Source organism: Cheilinus undulatus, linkage group 19, assembly GCF_018320785.1.
Source record: "Cheilinus undulatus linkage group 19, ASM1832078v1, whole genome shotgun sequence".
NCBI classification, from domain to species: domain Eukaryota; kingdom Metazoa; phylum Chordata; class Actinopteri; order Labriformes; family Labridae; genus Cheilinus; species Cheilinus undulatus.
Window position 1 is genome coordinate 3,431,414 of NC_054883.1, and position 17,745 is coordinate 3,449,158.

Genomic DNA, 17,745 nt, shown 5'->3' on the forward strand with positions numbered 1-17,745 from the left:
TAGATGGTTAAAAGCTGGAAAGGGATGGGTTCACTTGAAAAAACATGTTTGAGTTTGTAGGAAGCACTGTCCCATCGGTATAAACACAGAGCTGAGAACAACAAACCCAGAGAGAGTTTAATGTCCCTCTTTTATATAAACACAATGCTAATATTATGTTAAGTTGGGATATATCTGACAGTTGCAAAAGTGATGTTTAAAATTTTGCCTCCAAGCATTTTCTCCAGCTCCATTTGGATGTCCTTAAGCAGCCTTGGCTCTTGGAAATTTTGGGGATGTTTGAGGTCGTAGGAATCCTTGGAGCGGGCACTGGCTGCATTTCCGATGGTTGAACTTCGAGGGGAACAAAGTAAACATAGCCAGGACAGAAGCAGGAGAAAAAGCAGAATGGATTAAAATGAAGCCATTTCCAATACCTCCTTGGAGACAAAGCCAAGCCAAGTCTTGAACCATTCGGTGCTTAAAGTCAGAGAGGGCAGAATGGCTGGAGTACAGAGATGAGAAAGAAAGGAGACATTTTTCTGCTGCTGTACGGCAAACATCAGCAAACCTACAAACTCTCATACTCCTCATCCTTATTGGATTTGGATGGCTGCTTGCACACTTTGGAAGCTGACTCTCCCTGTTAATAATCTATCATCATGCTGTGGTCCCTATAAAGTCTCCATCCTCCTTGCAAATAAACGTTTCACCACCTTCACACTAAACTGTTTTAGCAATAACAGTTTATCTGACAGCTCAGTAATTCACATGTGTTATTAGGGAAAAGTGGTGCACCTTGGGATGAGCGTACAGATGCGTCATTGTGGCCTCAGAAGGCGTTGGCACCGGCTGATAGAATAAGCCAGTTGTAGAGGATTTATTGGTGTAGCAACCTGAGGCTGGAGATCTGTTTCTTCTCTGTGAGTCTCTGATTGTGTTTCTCTCTGTCTCTCTTGTTGATCTTATATCCACCTAATTGAAGAGTTTATCTTCCTGCTTCGCTACTCTTAGTGAGTGAAGATTTCATGGCTAAAAAGAACAATAGACTATGTTCAAACCAAGGAAAATCAGGACAAATGAGAGGAGGCTTAACTCTCTGAATGAAATGTCACTCTCCACTCTTTCTCCCTAATTTGCAACTCTATCAACTGTCCTGTCCAAAGACTAGCATACAAAAACAGCAACAAAAAACAAATGACCAGTACCAAATACATTATGCATTTAACTTAAATATTTGAATTTGAGTGACCCGATCCCAGCCTACATCCTAAAACTTGAGCTATAAAACCATGGAGACTTTAATGTAAAGTCCTCAATGTGTGCATGGTGGCTTGTTCCAGAGTTGAAAACTGTGGTGCAAGTTAATCAATCAGTGGTCAGTTTTTACGTTTAAAGTGCATTTCTCAAAGTCACATTTCTGTCATTTTGATTGTTTTGAGATGTCCCACACACTCGCTTCGTGTGCATGCTCACATGTAGTGAAAACTAAGTTCAGGAGCAATAATAACGTGACTGTAGAGACTGACAACCAGTTGTGCACGTTCACACTTAAGGCTCGAGGTTTAGTTCACACTACATAAAATGAACAAATTTCATATATGAGAAAATGAACTAGTCCACAAAGCTGGTGCCGTATATGCGAATCCTTTTCAGTATATATTATATAGAACAGCATAAAAGATAATCTATGGCAGTGTTTCCCCACCATTTTCCCTGAGGAAGGAGTGTTTCCATCATACAATAAATTATTAGAGTGATCCAACTTGGTACGGAAAGGTAACTTTTAGAAATACTTGCAGATGAGGAGTTGCATTACCTCAAAATTATGTGATTTTACTGAGAATACTGTGTTAAACTGTATGAAATTATCACCAAAAACTGAAAGCTTCACTCTTCTATAAGACTGCAAACTCTACACTTTGTAATGACAATGATCATATAAAAGCAGAAGGACATTGAGGAAGAGATTGAAGTCCCTAATGGGAAAAAAATGTGGCCAACTGTGGTAGATATGTGATATGTAAGCTTACACAGTACAAGACATTACATAGATATTATGCACCATCCAGACTGTGCAGAATGAAATTGCTGAATGATGGCCTATGCTGGAAATGTAAACTTGAAACTGGAACATTCTTTCACTGTGTTTGGGAATGCTCTTTAGTCAGACCCCTCTGGACTCAGATTCTAAACATTTTGAGTAACTGGTACGGATTAGAAATTCCTTTAAAACCAGGACTTTGTGTATTGGGGGATAAATCTCAAATACCTAATATATCCAGACGTGAGTTCTTCATCATTATTGTGTGCACAAGGACGGCCTGCCGGGTTCTTGAGACACTGGAAGACATCAAAGGTCCCACAAGTGAAGGAATGAGTCAATGCAATGACTGAAACTGCATCTCATGAATGCATGCTGGGTAGGCTAAGTGATCGCTGGGGGAAGGGACAGCTTCTGGGATTACATAAAGGTGGAGGATAAAGATTGACGTGATAGTCTCCTGTCATGAAGGGTTAGAGTTACTGTATAAATATATTTCCATTTCTATATGTTGACTACATGTTTATCTTCTCTGGATTAAGGAGTTGAAGTCTGCCTCTGTGACATATGTATGTAAAAGACCTGTCTTGAAACAAAGCATTCTGTATCATTTTAGGAGCCTCCAGAGCAGACAATGCCCCCCCAGGTCTTTGCCTTGTGTGAGGTTGTATTAGTGCCATAGGCACCCCACACATTACAGATGCTGGCTTTTAGACTTTGTATTGATAATGGTCTGGTTGGCCTTTTTTGTTTTATTCAGCTTGGCAGATTTTGACCTGACACGCCAGATGAATTTGATTTACACATCCATCTGGAAAACCTTCAGTACTAAGCATTTGGGAAAGGGCAGAGGATTTGAAAAAAACTTGGAGTGTGACTGGATGAATGTTCTGTCTCACATCTTTACAGGCCAATCAGGGCAACAAAACACGTGACGTAACGGCTACCGAGATGCGCGTGCGCAGCTACCGAGGAATAACGCTAACTGTGGCGACTATAGACACGTCAGTACATGACTTTTGACGTTTTTGAAAAGAAAACAACTCACTGCTGTTCTTTGTTCATCTTTTAATGAAGAAATGTCATCAAGTTCTGATAAAACTGGCGCTTTAGCAGCATCCACGCTAATGTCTTCTGCCATAATTGCACCGGCCTCCTGTCCCTGCTTGTTTATGTCACAACTCCAGAAAGTACTGCCCCTCGTTGCTGATTGGTCCTGTCACTTTCTAAGCAGGCCCAAACGGTTCAGACGGAAGCGTTGCAAGATGGATTTGCCAGTGAGAAACAAGGAAATGGGCATATCCATCTGCTTTGCAAGGTTAGCCAGATTCAAAGTCCATTATTTTCAAAAACAATCCGAAATGTGGACTTGTCAGATCACAGCACACTTTTTCCACATCCAACCTACTGACAGATGTAAAGGGTGACCATTAACACTGATTAAAGAAAATATGAAAGCATGAAAAATGGGGATACAAAGTTTTGGGATGATGCCAGTGGTTTGTAGTGCCTCAGTCACTGTTATTGACAGTAGTAATGATGCTGATTTAGAGTAGAGTGCTGTCTAGGGGGTAGAGATTCAGTGTTTGTTTTCAGCCTTACCCTTATGGTCTCTGATGCTCTTGATGATATTAGATGTGAAATCTCTACATTCAGTTGTGCATCTGCATGTTTAGGAATGTTATTCATAAACTGCTTTACTATTTTCCCACACAGTCTTTTACAAAGGGGACTGAGCCTTTCAATAGTGCTCATTTTATACCTTATATTGTTACAAGAACCTGTAACAAATTTAACTACTTACCTGTGGACCATCCAAGGTGTTTTTTTTTTGTTTGTTTGTTTGTTTTTAGCTTTCTGTAGCTTTCCCAGACTTTTCTTGCCCCTGTCCCAATTTTTTTGGGAAAGTGTTGCAAGTATTAGATTCAAAATTGTGTATATTTTCAAGAACAGTTTGGACATTAAAATGTCTTTTCTTTTATCTGTAATCAATTGATTAGGGTTTGAAGAAGATATGCACATGACTGTGATCTGTTTTAATTCACCTTTTATGTGACATAACGTCCAGACTTTTGCTGAATTAGGTTTTGCATTTGTCTTACATTACAGCGGTTCACTCTGTAGCCAACTATCAAACTCCTGAAATGTTTATGAGTGTTGATGAAGACAGGATGGAGTGGTTGTTTACTTTCAGTGTTTATTTATTGGCCAGTTTTGGAGCAAAAGCCTTGAAGAAATGAATCATGATTGTTTATTGCATTTGTGTTATTATTGTCAAGTATCTGCCTTTTGTTTCTGCTCTTTTCTATTAATGATGGTGCCTTGTGAGCCTCTTTAGGATGGGCATACTGTTCATGTATGACAGGGTGATAAATTTAAATCAATCTTTCTATCAAAGTGTAAATTTCCTTGCACAAAGAAATTTTGACTTTTTAATTTTTGACTGATGATAAAATGAAATCCCTTTAGTGACCTGGAAGATAAGAAGCAGCCAAAGGAAACACTAAAGATATGGCAACAGGAATTCCAGGAGAAAATGTACATTGCTGTGGGTGCAGAGAACACCCAGCAGGTGTTTCTGAGTTCATATCTCTATAGAAGGACCGTCCGCTCAGCCTCTGCCAGTGATTGGTTCCCCAGATAGATGTCAGCAGCAGGGTGTGTTACTCATCATAGCGTCTCTTACTCTTCATCCTGCTGATCTGCCTTTTAAACATCCACCAATCATGTGCTTGGCTTTGACTCTGGCTCCTGAGCATATGCTAATGTGTTCCTTGAAAACTCTCAGCTGGTCACTTCCAGGTAGTGTGCTCTTCTGTTAAGGCAGTTTGTAATGATGAGGTTTTTTAATAGAGCGCAGGAAGTGGTTTAAAACCTCATGCAATGTGAGACTCTGTGCTCCTACCTGCCAAAGTGCATTGGGCACTTTTACTGTGGAAACTTTTCTGCAGCCCGGTTTGCATGTGAACGAAGACATCTGACCGTCTAACAAATAAGTCACCTGATTGTCTTGTTTGTGAATTTAGCTCCAAGTCTGTGAGGTAAAATTAGAATCAGGTCTTCAAACATTAAATTTATTGGAAATCTTGGCTGGAAAGACAGAAAGAAGATCGTTCACTTCATTTTTGGGTTTGTTTGTTGTTTTTTAATCTGTGGTTCCCTCACCTTGTGGAGTTAAAGCAAGTTTCAACATTATAGTCCTCAGTTTTGCTAGCTAGTTGTGTCTTCATATTATTAAGCCATAGTCCACTGATCATCAACTGGTGGCCCGGGGGCCATATCAGGCCCCCAAAGCTTCCTGTCCGGCCCCCAGAAGATCATTCAATTCAGAAAAAGAGAAAAACAAGATGTTCGCGTTTTAAGAGTATCTTTAGGCTTTAAATGTCTGCAGCTTTAAATCCACCCCAAAAACAATTAATATCAAAATAGTTTTAGAATGACTAAATATTTGATCTGGTTTTACAGAAATTCACTTGTCAGCTGTTATAAGTATATATTTTTTAAAAGGGGTGTGAGAGAGAGGCAGAAATGGGTTATAAGTGTCAAAATTGGTTGTGGAGTGGCACAAAGGGGCAAAAAGTGGTGGAAAGATGTTCAAAAACTGGTAAAGAGGCAAAAGGGGGCAGAAAGTATCAAAAATTAGTTAAAAATGGAAAAACTTAAAAAAGTAATGAAAAGGTGTTATAAAGTGGCAAAATAGATGAAAAGTTGTAAAAATGGATGAAAGAGGGGCACAGGCAAAAAGGGGCAAAAATGATCAAAAATGGGCTAAAGTGGCAAAAAATATAACAAAAAAAGCTTGGCAAAGTAGTGAAAAGGGGTTAAAAAGAGTAACACACAGGTGCAGTAATTGACAGAAAAGTTGCAAGAAAGGGGTTACACAGTGGTCAAATGGACAAAAAGTGGCAAAAATTGGTTTAAAAGTTGCAAAAATGATCAAAAACTGGTTAGGAATGGTAAAAAAAACTTAGAAATGCTTGAATGCAGTAGTGAAAAGGGGTTAAAAAGTGTCAAAAAACTATGTGGACAGGCCTTGTGGCCTTCTGCATTATAGATAATAGGGATAGATCTCACTGGCAATGTTAAAAATTGTCTGCGTTTTGAAAGAAAATACAAATATTAATACAATGATATGTTAGACCAAAATATTCATTGAATTTTTGTTTGTTTAAAAGTCCGGTCCCCAGAGTCTCTTTCAAGGCTAGATCTGGCCCTTATGCAAAAGTACTTGATGACCCCTGGTATAGGCTAATGTTGAAGCAGGAAAGGTCAGCACTCAAAATGTCCTTTTTCCATTTATTTAGGCATAACAGGCCACACCGGACGCGTAGGTCTTCTTCAGCGCTGTAGAAGACCTACGTGTCGAAACGCGTCCGGTGTGGCCTGTTATGACTAAATAAATGGAAAAAGGACATTTTGAGTGCTGACCTTTCCTGCTTCTAGTTTGACCTTTGTGGTCATGCACCAATTTTTCTCTTTAATGTTTGGTGGGTGCTCCTGTTTTTGCTTTTTCATAGGCTAAGGTTGGGGTGTGCTAAGCTAGCTCACTTAAATGGAAAAAATAAAAATCAGTGGCAGATTGATAGGAAATGGGCAGGGTTTCTGGTTCAGAATCAGATTCTGATTTGAGTGGCAAAAACATAAGGGCTGGATAGGTGGAACTGAGCAGTTAGATGAACGCTTTATTGTCAAGGCATAAAGTATTTGACTTCACCTGTGCATTATTGAATTCAGGTGTTTCAACCAGCCCTGTTGCCACAGGGGTGTAAAATCAAACAGCCATGCAGACTATTTTCAAACATTTATGATACAAAGTGGGTCATTCTGAAAAGTTTAATGGCTTCAACAGTGGTACTGTGATGGATACCACCTTTGCAATAAGACAGTTTGTGAAATTTTCTACCTGGTGGATATTCCACAATCATGTCGAGTGATAATATTAGAAAGTGGAAGTGTTTAGGAACAACAGCAACTCAGGAATAATGCAAAGACCACATAAAATCACAGCACGGAGGTCAACGACTGCTTCGGCACACGGTGCATAAATGACACCAACGCTCTGCTGATTCCATAGCTGAAGAGTTCTGAGCTTCTACTGGCATCAGTGTAAACACAAACCATGCAGCAGCATCTTCATGGAATGGGTTTCCATGGCCAAGCAGCTGCATGCAAGCCTCACCAAGTCCAACGCCAAGCATCAGATGGAGTGGTGTAAAGCACACCAACTGTCTAGCAGTGGAAACAGGTTCTGTGGCGTGATGAATCACTCTTCTCTGCCTGGCTGCATTGTGCCAACTGTGAAGTTTGGTGGAGGGGGGATAATGGTATGGGGCTGTTTTTCAGGGTTTTTGAACTGCCTGCAGAGCTCAGCTGTCTCTGAGCTGTGCAGGCACTTTCTGTGACTGCATGGCTTAGTTTTTGCTCTGATATGCATTACCAACTATGATGCCTTCAGTAGAGACACGTGTACCTTTCCAAATCATGTCCAATCAATTTAATTTACCACAGATGGACTCTGGTAAAAAGTGTAGAAACCTCTCAGCTAAGATCCAGAGAAATGAGAGGGATCTGAGCCAAATTAAAGTGTTTTGCAAAGGGCCTAAACACTTATGTCATTTGACATTACAGTTTTTTTTTTCATAATTTCCCCCCAAAAATGAAAAAATCTGTTTTCACTTTGTCATTATGGGGTACTGAGCGTAGATTAATAGGAATAAAAATGAATGTTTTCAACTGTAACATGAGGCGGCAACATAAAATTTAAAAAAGTGAAGGCGGTCTGAAATCTTTCTGAGAGTACTGCACAGTATATTGTTAAATTCTACATACAGCCCAGTAGTTGAGTTAGCTTGGTGCTGATTTGCTGTGACTGAAAATTCTGCCAAGCAGACGAGTGTCTGGCGTGAACAGCATGCCAAGGGTGGTTTTTGTACGCAGTATACAGTATTGAGTACATAGTAGGCAGTACCTTGGCATGTGCCTTCAGTAAATTAAATGCTTCTCTGTAAAAATTAGAATAGGATTTTTTGAAAAGACTCCTGTCATTCGATGAAGAAATAAAAGGTATTGCTTTGTCAACAGAAGCCAGTTAAATTGGCATAAACAAAATTCTACAAGGTAACATATTATCCCTTTAAGACAAGTTAATTTTGTTCTCAGAGGGCCCCAAAACATGCCTGTGGAGTTTGTTGCTGACAAAAAATTTCAGCACGCCTGTTTCAGCCCAGCCCTGATCAGAACAAACCATTTCTGTGTCTGTGGCTTTAAATGTTAATGAACCGTCTGACTCCGCCCCTGTCAGAAAAAGGATGTGGCTCTCCTGGATCCTCCTCTTGATCAGGAGAGGAGGCCGGAACTTTCTTCCAACCAAACCTGGGGGCGGTGCTGACTCCCCAGATGACATCATTAGGGGAAAATCTAAGAACGGCTTGTTTCAGCACACATTTTCTGAAAGGTGGAGAAAGAGAGGGGGGAACGGGATGGATATTTATGATTCTTGGGGGGATTGTGGAAAAACCAGGGGCACATATTTTTGTTAGAAAAGCCTGAAAAAGTGTATTTTGCATAATATGTGACCTCTAAAAAAAGTTTCATCAGTGAGTCCACTGCCTAATTTCTGACTGAAGTCTGCATCAGTGGCGTCATTTTTTTGGATACTCTTTATGCTGATGATAGTACATTCTCTGTGACTGATGATACTGAGACATCCTATCAATCTGAGAAAAATATACATACTTTTTCCTTGTAAAAATGTGCAGTCACTCGATTTGTTTTGCCATGCAACCACAGCAATCACAGAAATGCACCAATTTAATGTCTATGAAATAAAAATTGAACAACTGAACTGTATACAGCACTTTTTAATCATTTTGATGTATTTACAATCCTTTTACAAAACAATAAAAAATAACAATTAAATATTTTCCTCATATAAAAACCAATAACTTACAATATACTTGTTTTAGGATGGACAAGGTATAATGATTATTTACATGTACAAAAAAACAATTCCCAATAATTGTGGCAAATAAAAACAATTAAGGTGCACTTGAGTGCCAAGATCCCACAACCAAACTACATCAGTGATCTTAACAAAATATAAACAATGGATTTGTCCAATACGACAATATATTGGTATGTACAATACCAATATAGCATGTATACATGTGATTAAAAAAATATACAGGGGTCAAGCTTATTGTATGTGCTCTCTAAAGTATGAAGCATGAGTAAAAAATCTGAAATTCTTCCAAGTATCATGTTTGTAATGAAAGAAAACCATATCAGTGCAGATTAAACAGTGTGAATGTTGAGATATCACAGGCTTTTGACAACAAAGGCATAAATAAAAGCTTTTAAATCACAACCGCCCAGTCTGATTGAGGTGTTTTTTATCTGTCAGATAGTTGAAGTTTGCATTAAGTGCAGTCCTGCCAGCTAAACTTGCAAAATAAAAATTGCAAAAAAGCTGAAGTTAGTTTCATGCAAAGTTCCTACAACGCTGACCCCAGCAGTGTAGGTTTTAAGCCTGTGAGGTCAAAAGCTTTGATCTCAACATCACAACATTCCTGTGGAGGCAGAGCACACAACATGAAGGTGTGATGCCCATAGCACCAAAGTGAGCAGGTATGAGCAGCTATGATCTTGTTCTGACCTTAATTACCATAATGTCACCAGTAAACAGTGAAAATGCAGCACCACATACAATATATATTCTGTGTTTAAGGACCCACTCTACACATAAATTATATCCAATCACTGAAAATATTCATAGCAATTCAGGTAAAAACGACACAGACTTACAGTTTATTTACAAGTCATCAATGCTAAATCGTACGCTGCCTTCAAATGCAAGTTTGTGTCTTTAAATAAGCCCATATATACAAAATAGTGTGGTCCACGACTGTTGTGCAAATCCTTAAAGGACTGAAGTTCTGTCTCTGTGGTACTGTAGGGTGTCAGCTTATGTTAAAAAGGAAACCTGTGTTTATTTGAACCAGTGCAGGTAGTTTGTCTTAAGAGCAGGGAAGCACATGTTGTTGCTGCAGGAGCCCCCGTAGCTGGGAGGGCAGGCGGAGCAGGGGACGCCTACTTTGTAGGGGGCCTCGCCGATCCAGTTACCCCTGGAAGACAGAAACGCAAAGGGTGTTAGTGGACATTTGTTCATAAAACAATGAGGCATTTCTGTTTGGCAAAGAAAGGATAAATGTGGGTTCATCAAGGCATAGGTAATTTATACTCATGAAAATGTTTCCTTAAAGGACTAACCTCTTTAATCAATGTCAGTTTACCCGCTGTTTAGAAGTTCTTAATCTTTTCTGTTAATTTTGGCAGCTATTTTTATTTTCAGTGTTAGTCTTACTTTTTAGATCAAATGTCTTTCAGTTTCAGTCTAGTTTTAGCCCATAAAAAGTCCTCACAGTCCTTTACTTTTAGTCCAAGGATTTATTTTCTTGGTACCAAATCATGGTAATGTGTTTTCTGCATCCTGTCTAACCTGAGGTCCCTGCTTTCTACAGCTGAGAGGCAGAATAGCTGCAGATAAATTGTTTTCTGACAGATTTACCCACAGCGGAGAAATATCACAGATTTTGAATGTCCAACAAAAGCTACATTACATTTTGGTCTAGTTTTAGTCATCTTGACAAAAACTAAACTTAGTTTTTGTCAGTTTTAGTCATCACAGATCTATTTTTGTTAGTCTTGGTCTAGTTTTTGTCATGAAAAAAAAAATGCTGTTGATGAACATTTTTAGTTATAACTGTAGTCAATGAAATTAACACTGCTTTTCTGATGCAGTGGCGGATCCAATGTATGGCCAGGCCATATGACAACGCTCCTGGTTTGCTTTCTGGTCAGAGCCTTTCTGCGCGGAGTTTGCATGTTCTCCCTGTGCATGCGTTGATTCTCTCCAGGTTCTCTGGCTTCCTCCTACCACCAAAACCATGCTCATTAGATTACCTGGTGACTCTAAGTTGGCTGTAGGTGTGAATGTGAGTGTGCCTGGTTGTCTGTCAGTCCATGCGCCCCCCCCCCCCGACCCCCAATGGAAAAGCTGTACAGAAAATGGATGGATGGATGTTTCAAAATGTACATATCTATGTTCATATGTAAAAGAAGCATAAGTGGGACAAAGCCTAGTCCTAGCTGGGCGACCTCAATCAAAAAGGTTTGGACCTGCCCCTGATCCAGTATCCTTCCTTTTACGCCAGAGCTCTTTAAGTTTAAGAAGATTTTATAAATTCAATATCTACAATTTGATGACAACAAGGTAAGCTTTACCTGCAGATGAGAATCGTCTTATATTAAGCACAGCCACTAAATAGCCCCAGGCTACAAATTAAATCTCTAATTTGTGATCAACTTCAGTGTGTGTGTTTTAAAGTTATGGCAAAGTATAAAGAATTAAATAAATGGTCTGAAAATTGTAAGCCAGCTAAAGCAAGTCATCTCTGCTCTGAATGGATTACACTAACATATGTCTGAAACCTCTTGGATTAAAGAAACCTAGGTCACAAGTCAGTCACAAGTCCAAACAAGCTTTTAATTCTTGTGAATTTTTTGAGAATTTTTCATCCGTTACGTGGCCCTGCAGAGCTATACTAATGCAGTACCGGTTCACAGGCTTGTATCGAGGTTATCTGACTCTCAGCGACACGGGTGGCATTTCACAGCTCAGCACGGAACAGAGCCGCCTGTGTCGGGATTAAGCCCGTGGTCGCCCTATCATCATCGGGTTACTAAGTTCATGAGAATTAGAGGGCTTACTCACAGCATGTAAGTAACACTTGATGAGATTTTCTGAATGAAATCATACATTGGCTGAGTGAAGGGAGCTGACTTACTTGGGTGAGTAGTTGCACACTAAATACGTCGCCCGTTTCCACACTGCACCCCATACGTTCATGTTGTGGCATGTGTGAACCGCACAGCCTACTTTGTTGGAAGTTGCCCACACCATCTGCCAAAAGACAGATCAGCACATATTAACACCACTGTTACACCAATTAAACATGATTACATGGGGTACTGATGAAGCATGTGTACCTGTGTGTAGTGGGTACACATGGGACCGTAGCACCTGAGTGGGCACCGAGGGTTGCAGTCACGGGGGTATGGAAAAGAATAATCTTTGACCTCGTCGTACCACGGCTTCACCAGCTGGAGAATGGATCGATATCTGTGAACAGAACATGAGCATGCAGCGTAAACTTCATTGCACTGAGCGCTTCTGATGCAGCTTCCACTTATTCCCATAATTGCTCCTTCTAACAATCGATTTATATATTCTCCTTGATTACATTCTCCAGCTCTTTTTCAGTGCTTCTAAAAGTTCAGCCCTGGTAAAGGAAAAATGCTGACATCACATTTTGGACTGGGCCATCAAACTAAACATCTGCTTCAGTTTCATCACAACTGACAAACTGACCACAAACCAGAGTTTGCAGCCAGAAAGGCAACAACTTGAATACTTAACACTGAATGAACTCGTGTGTCATGATTTTACTTGTAAGATATCCAAACATGCTCTGGAGAGCAGAATGCTGACTTGCATTGAACCTGGTGGTTGTGGACAGTTCACTATTTTTAACGCACATTTCAGGGTTTACAGCTCCTCCGAGGAGTTTTTAAAAAGATATGAAACAGGCCCAAATTTATACTGATGTCTCCTTATGACGTACAAAAACAAAAGACACAATTAGCATACTGATTCTTTGCTTCTTTTACCAGTGTTTAAAACCAGTGTCAAAGGGTAGGCATCACATTAAGTGATTAATGGGATGCACATTAAAAGTAAAACTTGGAATAACTCACATAAATTCAAAGTAATGCTCTGACTTGTTTTCTTAGATGCAACAAGAATAATCCCAATCTTAGGTTGTTAGCCTGATGGTAACACATGATGGAAAGTGCTATAAAAAGGCTAACAATAGCCGTTTTTTTTTTTTTTTATAGACAGTGTTAAATAAAGTAGATTGTTCCTCACACATCTCACTTGCTTTAATCGTTGTTAGTTGTCTCTCAAGATAATATTGCTTTCTTCCTTAAATAAAACAGGTATTCATTTAAGGTAAGTTGCATGAACACTTTGAATATGTTTAAATTAGTGACCATTTGAATTATATACTTGACATTTTAAAAAAGCAAGATGAGATTTTATGTTATAGCACACATCTAAGGCCCCGTCCACGAGGAGACAATTCAGGAGTACATGCAAAAGTTTTTGGTTGCATCAGGGTGTCATTCACGCAAACTGTGGTTATTGAGGCCGTAAATGCTACTTTTTGTCCCAAAGTGAACAAATCTATAAGCGCCTATCCTTTTTTCTCTGTGTGGACAGCCAACCGCATCTTTCTTCAAACTATTCCATCATACATAGCATAGCCAACTTAAGCCACATGCGCGGGTCCAGTCAAAACAACGATGGCGGATTACAGGGCTGTGTTTGTGCTGCAGAAGCTACTGAGCTCATTATGGCTTTTACAGCAAAATCTGATGCTCCTTTACCACCACCGAGAACAGCAGACACCAGATGTTCTTAAATCCACCTTGGAAAAAAGCAAAAGCTTCATACACATGCCCCACAATCTTCTTCTCTTTTTGGTGCATTTCCGTGGCAGCCTTACAGCGCCACTTACAGGCTTGGCGTATATCCTACAGTGTTTTTAGTTGTTTTAGTGGCTCCGTGCTTACGTGGATATTTCCTGAAACGATCCCGTGTTTATGTAACCTTGCAAAGCAGATGGATTCTCCCATTTCCGTGTTTCTCACTGGTGAATCCATCTTGCAAAACTCCCATCTGAACCGTTTGAGCCTGGTTAGAAAGTGACAGGACCAATCAGTGTCCAGGGGCAGTACTTTCGGGCGCGGCGGAGTCGTGGCATAAGCAAGTAGCGACTAGAGGCTGGTGCAACTGTGGCGGAAGACATTAGCGTGGATGCTGCTAAAGAGCCAGTTTTATCAGAACTTGATGACATTTCTTTGTTAAAAGAAGAAAAAAGATTAGCATTGAGTTGTTTTCTTATCAAGAATGACAAAAGTCGTGTACCGACATGTCTACAGTCGCCATGGTTCACGTTATGGAGTTCTCCATGGAGTTTACTCCTTGGTAGCGGCTACGTCACATGTTTTGTTGCTCTGATTGGTCTGTAAAGATGTGACAGACAGAAAGTTCATCCAATTGCCCTCCGAGTTTATTTTTTGAAAGCCCCTGCGCTTTCAAAAAAGCTGTGTATGAGTGGTTTACCAGATGGATGTGTTTCACACATCCATCTGGTGTGCCAGGTTAGTGTTTATGGAAATCATTTTAAAACAAAGCAGAAATATATCGTTTTCATCTCCGTGTGAACAAGGCCTAAATCAGCGTTCCTGCAGATCCTTGAAAGACCTTGCATGGTCTTAAATATGTCAGATTTTTACCGATGAGGGGTCTTTAATGTTAGAAGGAACTTAAACTAAGACATATTTTTATCCTGTCTTTGTTTTCTGTCGAAATTTATTCAATTTAATGCTTCTTTTTTGCAGTGTTTAAAGTCAGCCAAGTAAACCTGCTAAATTGTGTGATGAAAATATTACTATACAGATTGAATAGAGCCATATACTGTGCCAAAAATCATCAAATTTTGGCGTTCATGACCAGAAAATTTCATTGTCCCTCGCCGATTTACATTTCATAAATAGTGTTTTAAATCAACAAATTCAACCCCAGTCCCGTGTACTGAAAAATCTTGCATGCCATTCATTTTTTACCTTTTTCTGCAAAAAGTGGTATTCATTTTCTCTATTCAGGTCATACAAAGGCCTTACAAAGTTTTGATTTGATTTTGTTTTTAAGTGCGAAGGAGTCCTGTAAATATGTACAGGCACCACTTTGCCCGCAGGGGTCGCCAAATCCCAAAAGGTTCCTCACAGGAGCTTTAAAGGACCTCTACTGTATGTACGATAACTTCATACTGATTTCTTACAATTTTACACACAAGTATGTGAGGCTCATTTAATGATTAATTTAGCTGAATAAACTCAATTAACTATTACTGTTTGAATTTTTGTCTCGTATTTTCATTCTTTTCTGCAGACAGCGGACTTGTATTACTGGTAGGTCACAGGGAAATGCCAGGTTAAGACATTTTCTCCCTGAGTCTAATGTTGTCCCTCAATAAAAGCTAAAAGTGTTCGCACACGTGAAGCCGCCCTGTGTCTCCAAATGGAAAGTCAAGACCCTCTGAAGGGATGCGCCTTTGTCCTCATGGGTCATGGCTGCAAACACAAGTCGTGTTTATCCGAGAGGTCATAGGAGCATTCCTCAAGCAGTCACCGGGTCACAGTGCAAAAAACCTTCAGGAGAGCGAAGAAGAAGGGGGCTGCAAGGCAACGACCATGACTGCTGAGAGCAAGCGAGAGAGAGAGGGAGAGAGAGAGAGTCGTCCCTGAGAGGAGCAGCAGATGTCAGGGGAGGAGGAGGGGGAGGGGGCAAGGAAGCTCAAAGGTCACTTACCGTCCTGTCCTGACAGAGAGGTTCTGACCAAGGAAGCGAAGGAGGTGAGGCGGCCCGTGCTCCCACAGGCAGGCATGAGCCCAGTCCTCGGCCGTCTTAGCCAGAGTGTCGTCCCACACCTAAACACACACAGAAAGAGACGCGTGAAGTCATTACGTAACTGATGGAAAAACTTCGCCACAACCGCAGATTTTCATTCAGCGGAGAGATGTCAGATAAGAGGCGGCACTTTCTGACCTCATAGCGCTGTTACAGCGGTTACCATGGCAACGGTCATCCATCAAAAGAGTTACATAAGTGAAGAAAGTTAGTTGCCCAGTATCCCATGTAACTGAGTTGACAGAGAGCTGGAGAGCTTTAAGAACAGCATGATAGGAGAAAGCCTCATTTTGTACTGGAAATAGGCTGTGATACTTCCTGCTATCTGTGTGCTATACTGTCATATTTTTAAGAACAGACTCCTCTGCTGTATCTTAATGCATGAGCAGCTAGAAATGAGCCAATTGCAAATGGAAATCATTCATTCAGAGCTGACTATGGAAGAAACTGAAAGTTAGACTGAGACATGTTTGGGCAGATTTTAGCCAGTATTTCTCACATGAAGCTTTAAGGGGACTTCCATATTACACTCCCAGAAGGCTACCAGTGCCATACATGACCCCTCTCCCTTTAGAAGTGACTTCTTTGGTGGTCTGTTGCTGTGAAATGTGCTGAACAGCTGAAGGTGTCAAGAAGCTTGGAGACATTTGTCACTTTACTTCCTCTCTAACTTAGATCTATTAGTGCAATATTAACGTCACACACAACAAATCATTTAACTTGACGCATGCAGCTATCTCGGTGGTACAGCGTGCATCTACACAACATGCCAGATTACCAAAAATAGTGCAAGAATAGAGCACGTGGCTGCAGAAATAGCGTGTACTTCAGGAAAAATGTGCAGAAATGAGCTGATAGCGTCCACTCACCATGTATTCCATATTCGATGCAGGCGGGAACACCTTCCCTCTCACTTTGTTATGGTAATCAAGTATAGCGAGCATGTCATTCTGGCTGATATAACGCTTCCTCCTGGTTTTAGAAACACTTGTGGTGTCTGTTCCATGGCTGTGCGCCGCGCCAGCACTGGTGAAATTGGCCGGCACAGCGGGAATACTCGTTGCCAGTGCACTTGCTCCGCAAGATATGCACAGAAGTATTAGATCTACCGCGAAATACTGAGGTTTCATGATTGCTTTGAAATTTCAGACAGAATATCCCTCGTTTTCGATTGACCTGCAAAAAAGAAAAAAAAAAAGAAGAAGAGAAAAGCGTAAATGGAGCCGCTCTGGTGCGTAAAAGTGAGGCAGCGTACATTCCCAAAACTCTGCAGAAATAAAGGTTGCATTCATTCAACTTTAGTCCTACCTTCTCTTGCGCAGCGATACGTCGCCCCTGCGTTCCCGTGGCTGTATCACCTCTGAAGCCTCTGTAATGTTTTGGTGGGAGAGAAGGAGGGAGGGCTGCGAGGGATGAGTTTTTTGCGCTTTGCAAACGTAGAGAGTGCACCGGGAGCAGCTTGTCTTGCGGGTTTATATATTGCAGCGGACGATGCAGGAAGTGCGCGTGCCTCAGAGGTAGAGGCACAGCCCCTCCTTGTCACCTTAAGCACTACTTGGATTTGGGTGACGATCATGTTTGGTTTCTGCTCACCCTTTCCCGGCAAAACCTTGTCCAATTTCATCATGACATCTGCTTTGGTTTGGAGCAGCTGCAGGATGTGGAAGGATAAAATGTGATTAATAAAGTACACCAAGGAGGATGAAGCATATTAAATTACTATTTATTCTATTTTACTTTACAAGTTTGGGCCCCACATTTCATAATATGGTCTGAATTAAATTGATTAATCACTCCAAACAATTAAGCTGTCAAAGCAGCTCCATATGCATGTGATAAAATCTGCACTTCCCACATTGGTCACTGGTCAGAACAGCCACAAAATAAACCCATGTGTGGATAGAAGCCAGGAGCTTTATGAGTGAAATCAGCATGAGAGCTTGGTCCGTGTGTCCTCTCAGCCTCCTTCCTTGTATCTATTATACTATAAAGATTACACTTGTTCAGTGTGTGGCTTCAGCTGTGGTTTTGCTTGAGCACATGCAGAGCCAAGAGAGAGAAAAAAAAACCCTCCTGCAGGTCATCATTTTCATTGGCAGCTGGTGAACAAATCAAAGAAACGTGACGC

General features: G+C 40.6%; 1 protein-coding gene across 1 annotated transcript; it reads right to left on the reverse strand.

Annotated features, from left to right (window-relative positions):
• Nucleotides 1-8,952: 8,952 nt before the first annotated feature.
• On the reverse strand, nucleotides 8,953-17,053 carry pi15a (peptidase inhibitor 15a). Its single transcript, XM_041814396.1, has 6 exons — nucleotides 16,926-17,053; nucleotides 16,487-16,793; nucleotides 15,519-15,637; nucleotides 12,071-12,203; nucleotides 11,869-11,984; nucleotides 8,953-10,146 (listed from the first exon to the last, which is right to left on the reverse strand). Exons 2-6 carry the CDS (start codon nucleotides 16,745-16,747, stop codon nucleotides 10,011-10,013), a joined length of 765 nt encoding a protein of 254 aa, XP_041670330.1. The 5' UTR covers nucleotides 16,748-16,793; nucleotides 16,926-17,053; the 3' UTR covers nucleotides 8,953-10,010.
• Nucleotides 17,054-17,745: the final 692 nt, after the last annotated feature.

What these genes read in the sequence shown, in the direction of transcription:
- pi15a (XM_041814396.1), bottom strand. Translation starts at nt 16,747, where the DNA reads ATGAAACCTCAGTATTTCGCGGTAGATCTAATACTTCTGTGCATATCT. An exon ending in CATCGAATATGGAATACATG is followed by an intron (nt 15,638 to 16,486) that starts GTGAGTGGACGC and finishes GTGTGTGTTTAG; the next exon opens with GTGTGGGACGACACTCTGGC. An exon ending in CTCTCTGTCAGGACAGGACG is followed by an intron (nt 12,204 to 15,518) that starts GTAAGTGACCTT and finishes TTCTGTTCACAG; the next exon opens with ATATCGATCCATTCTCCAGC.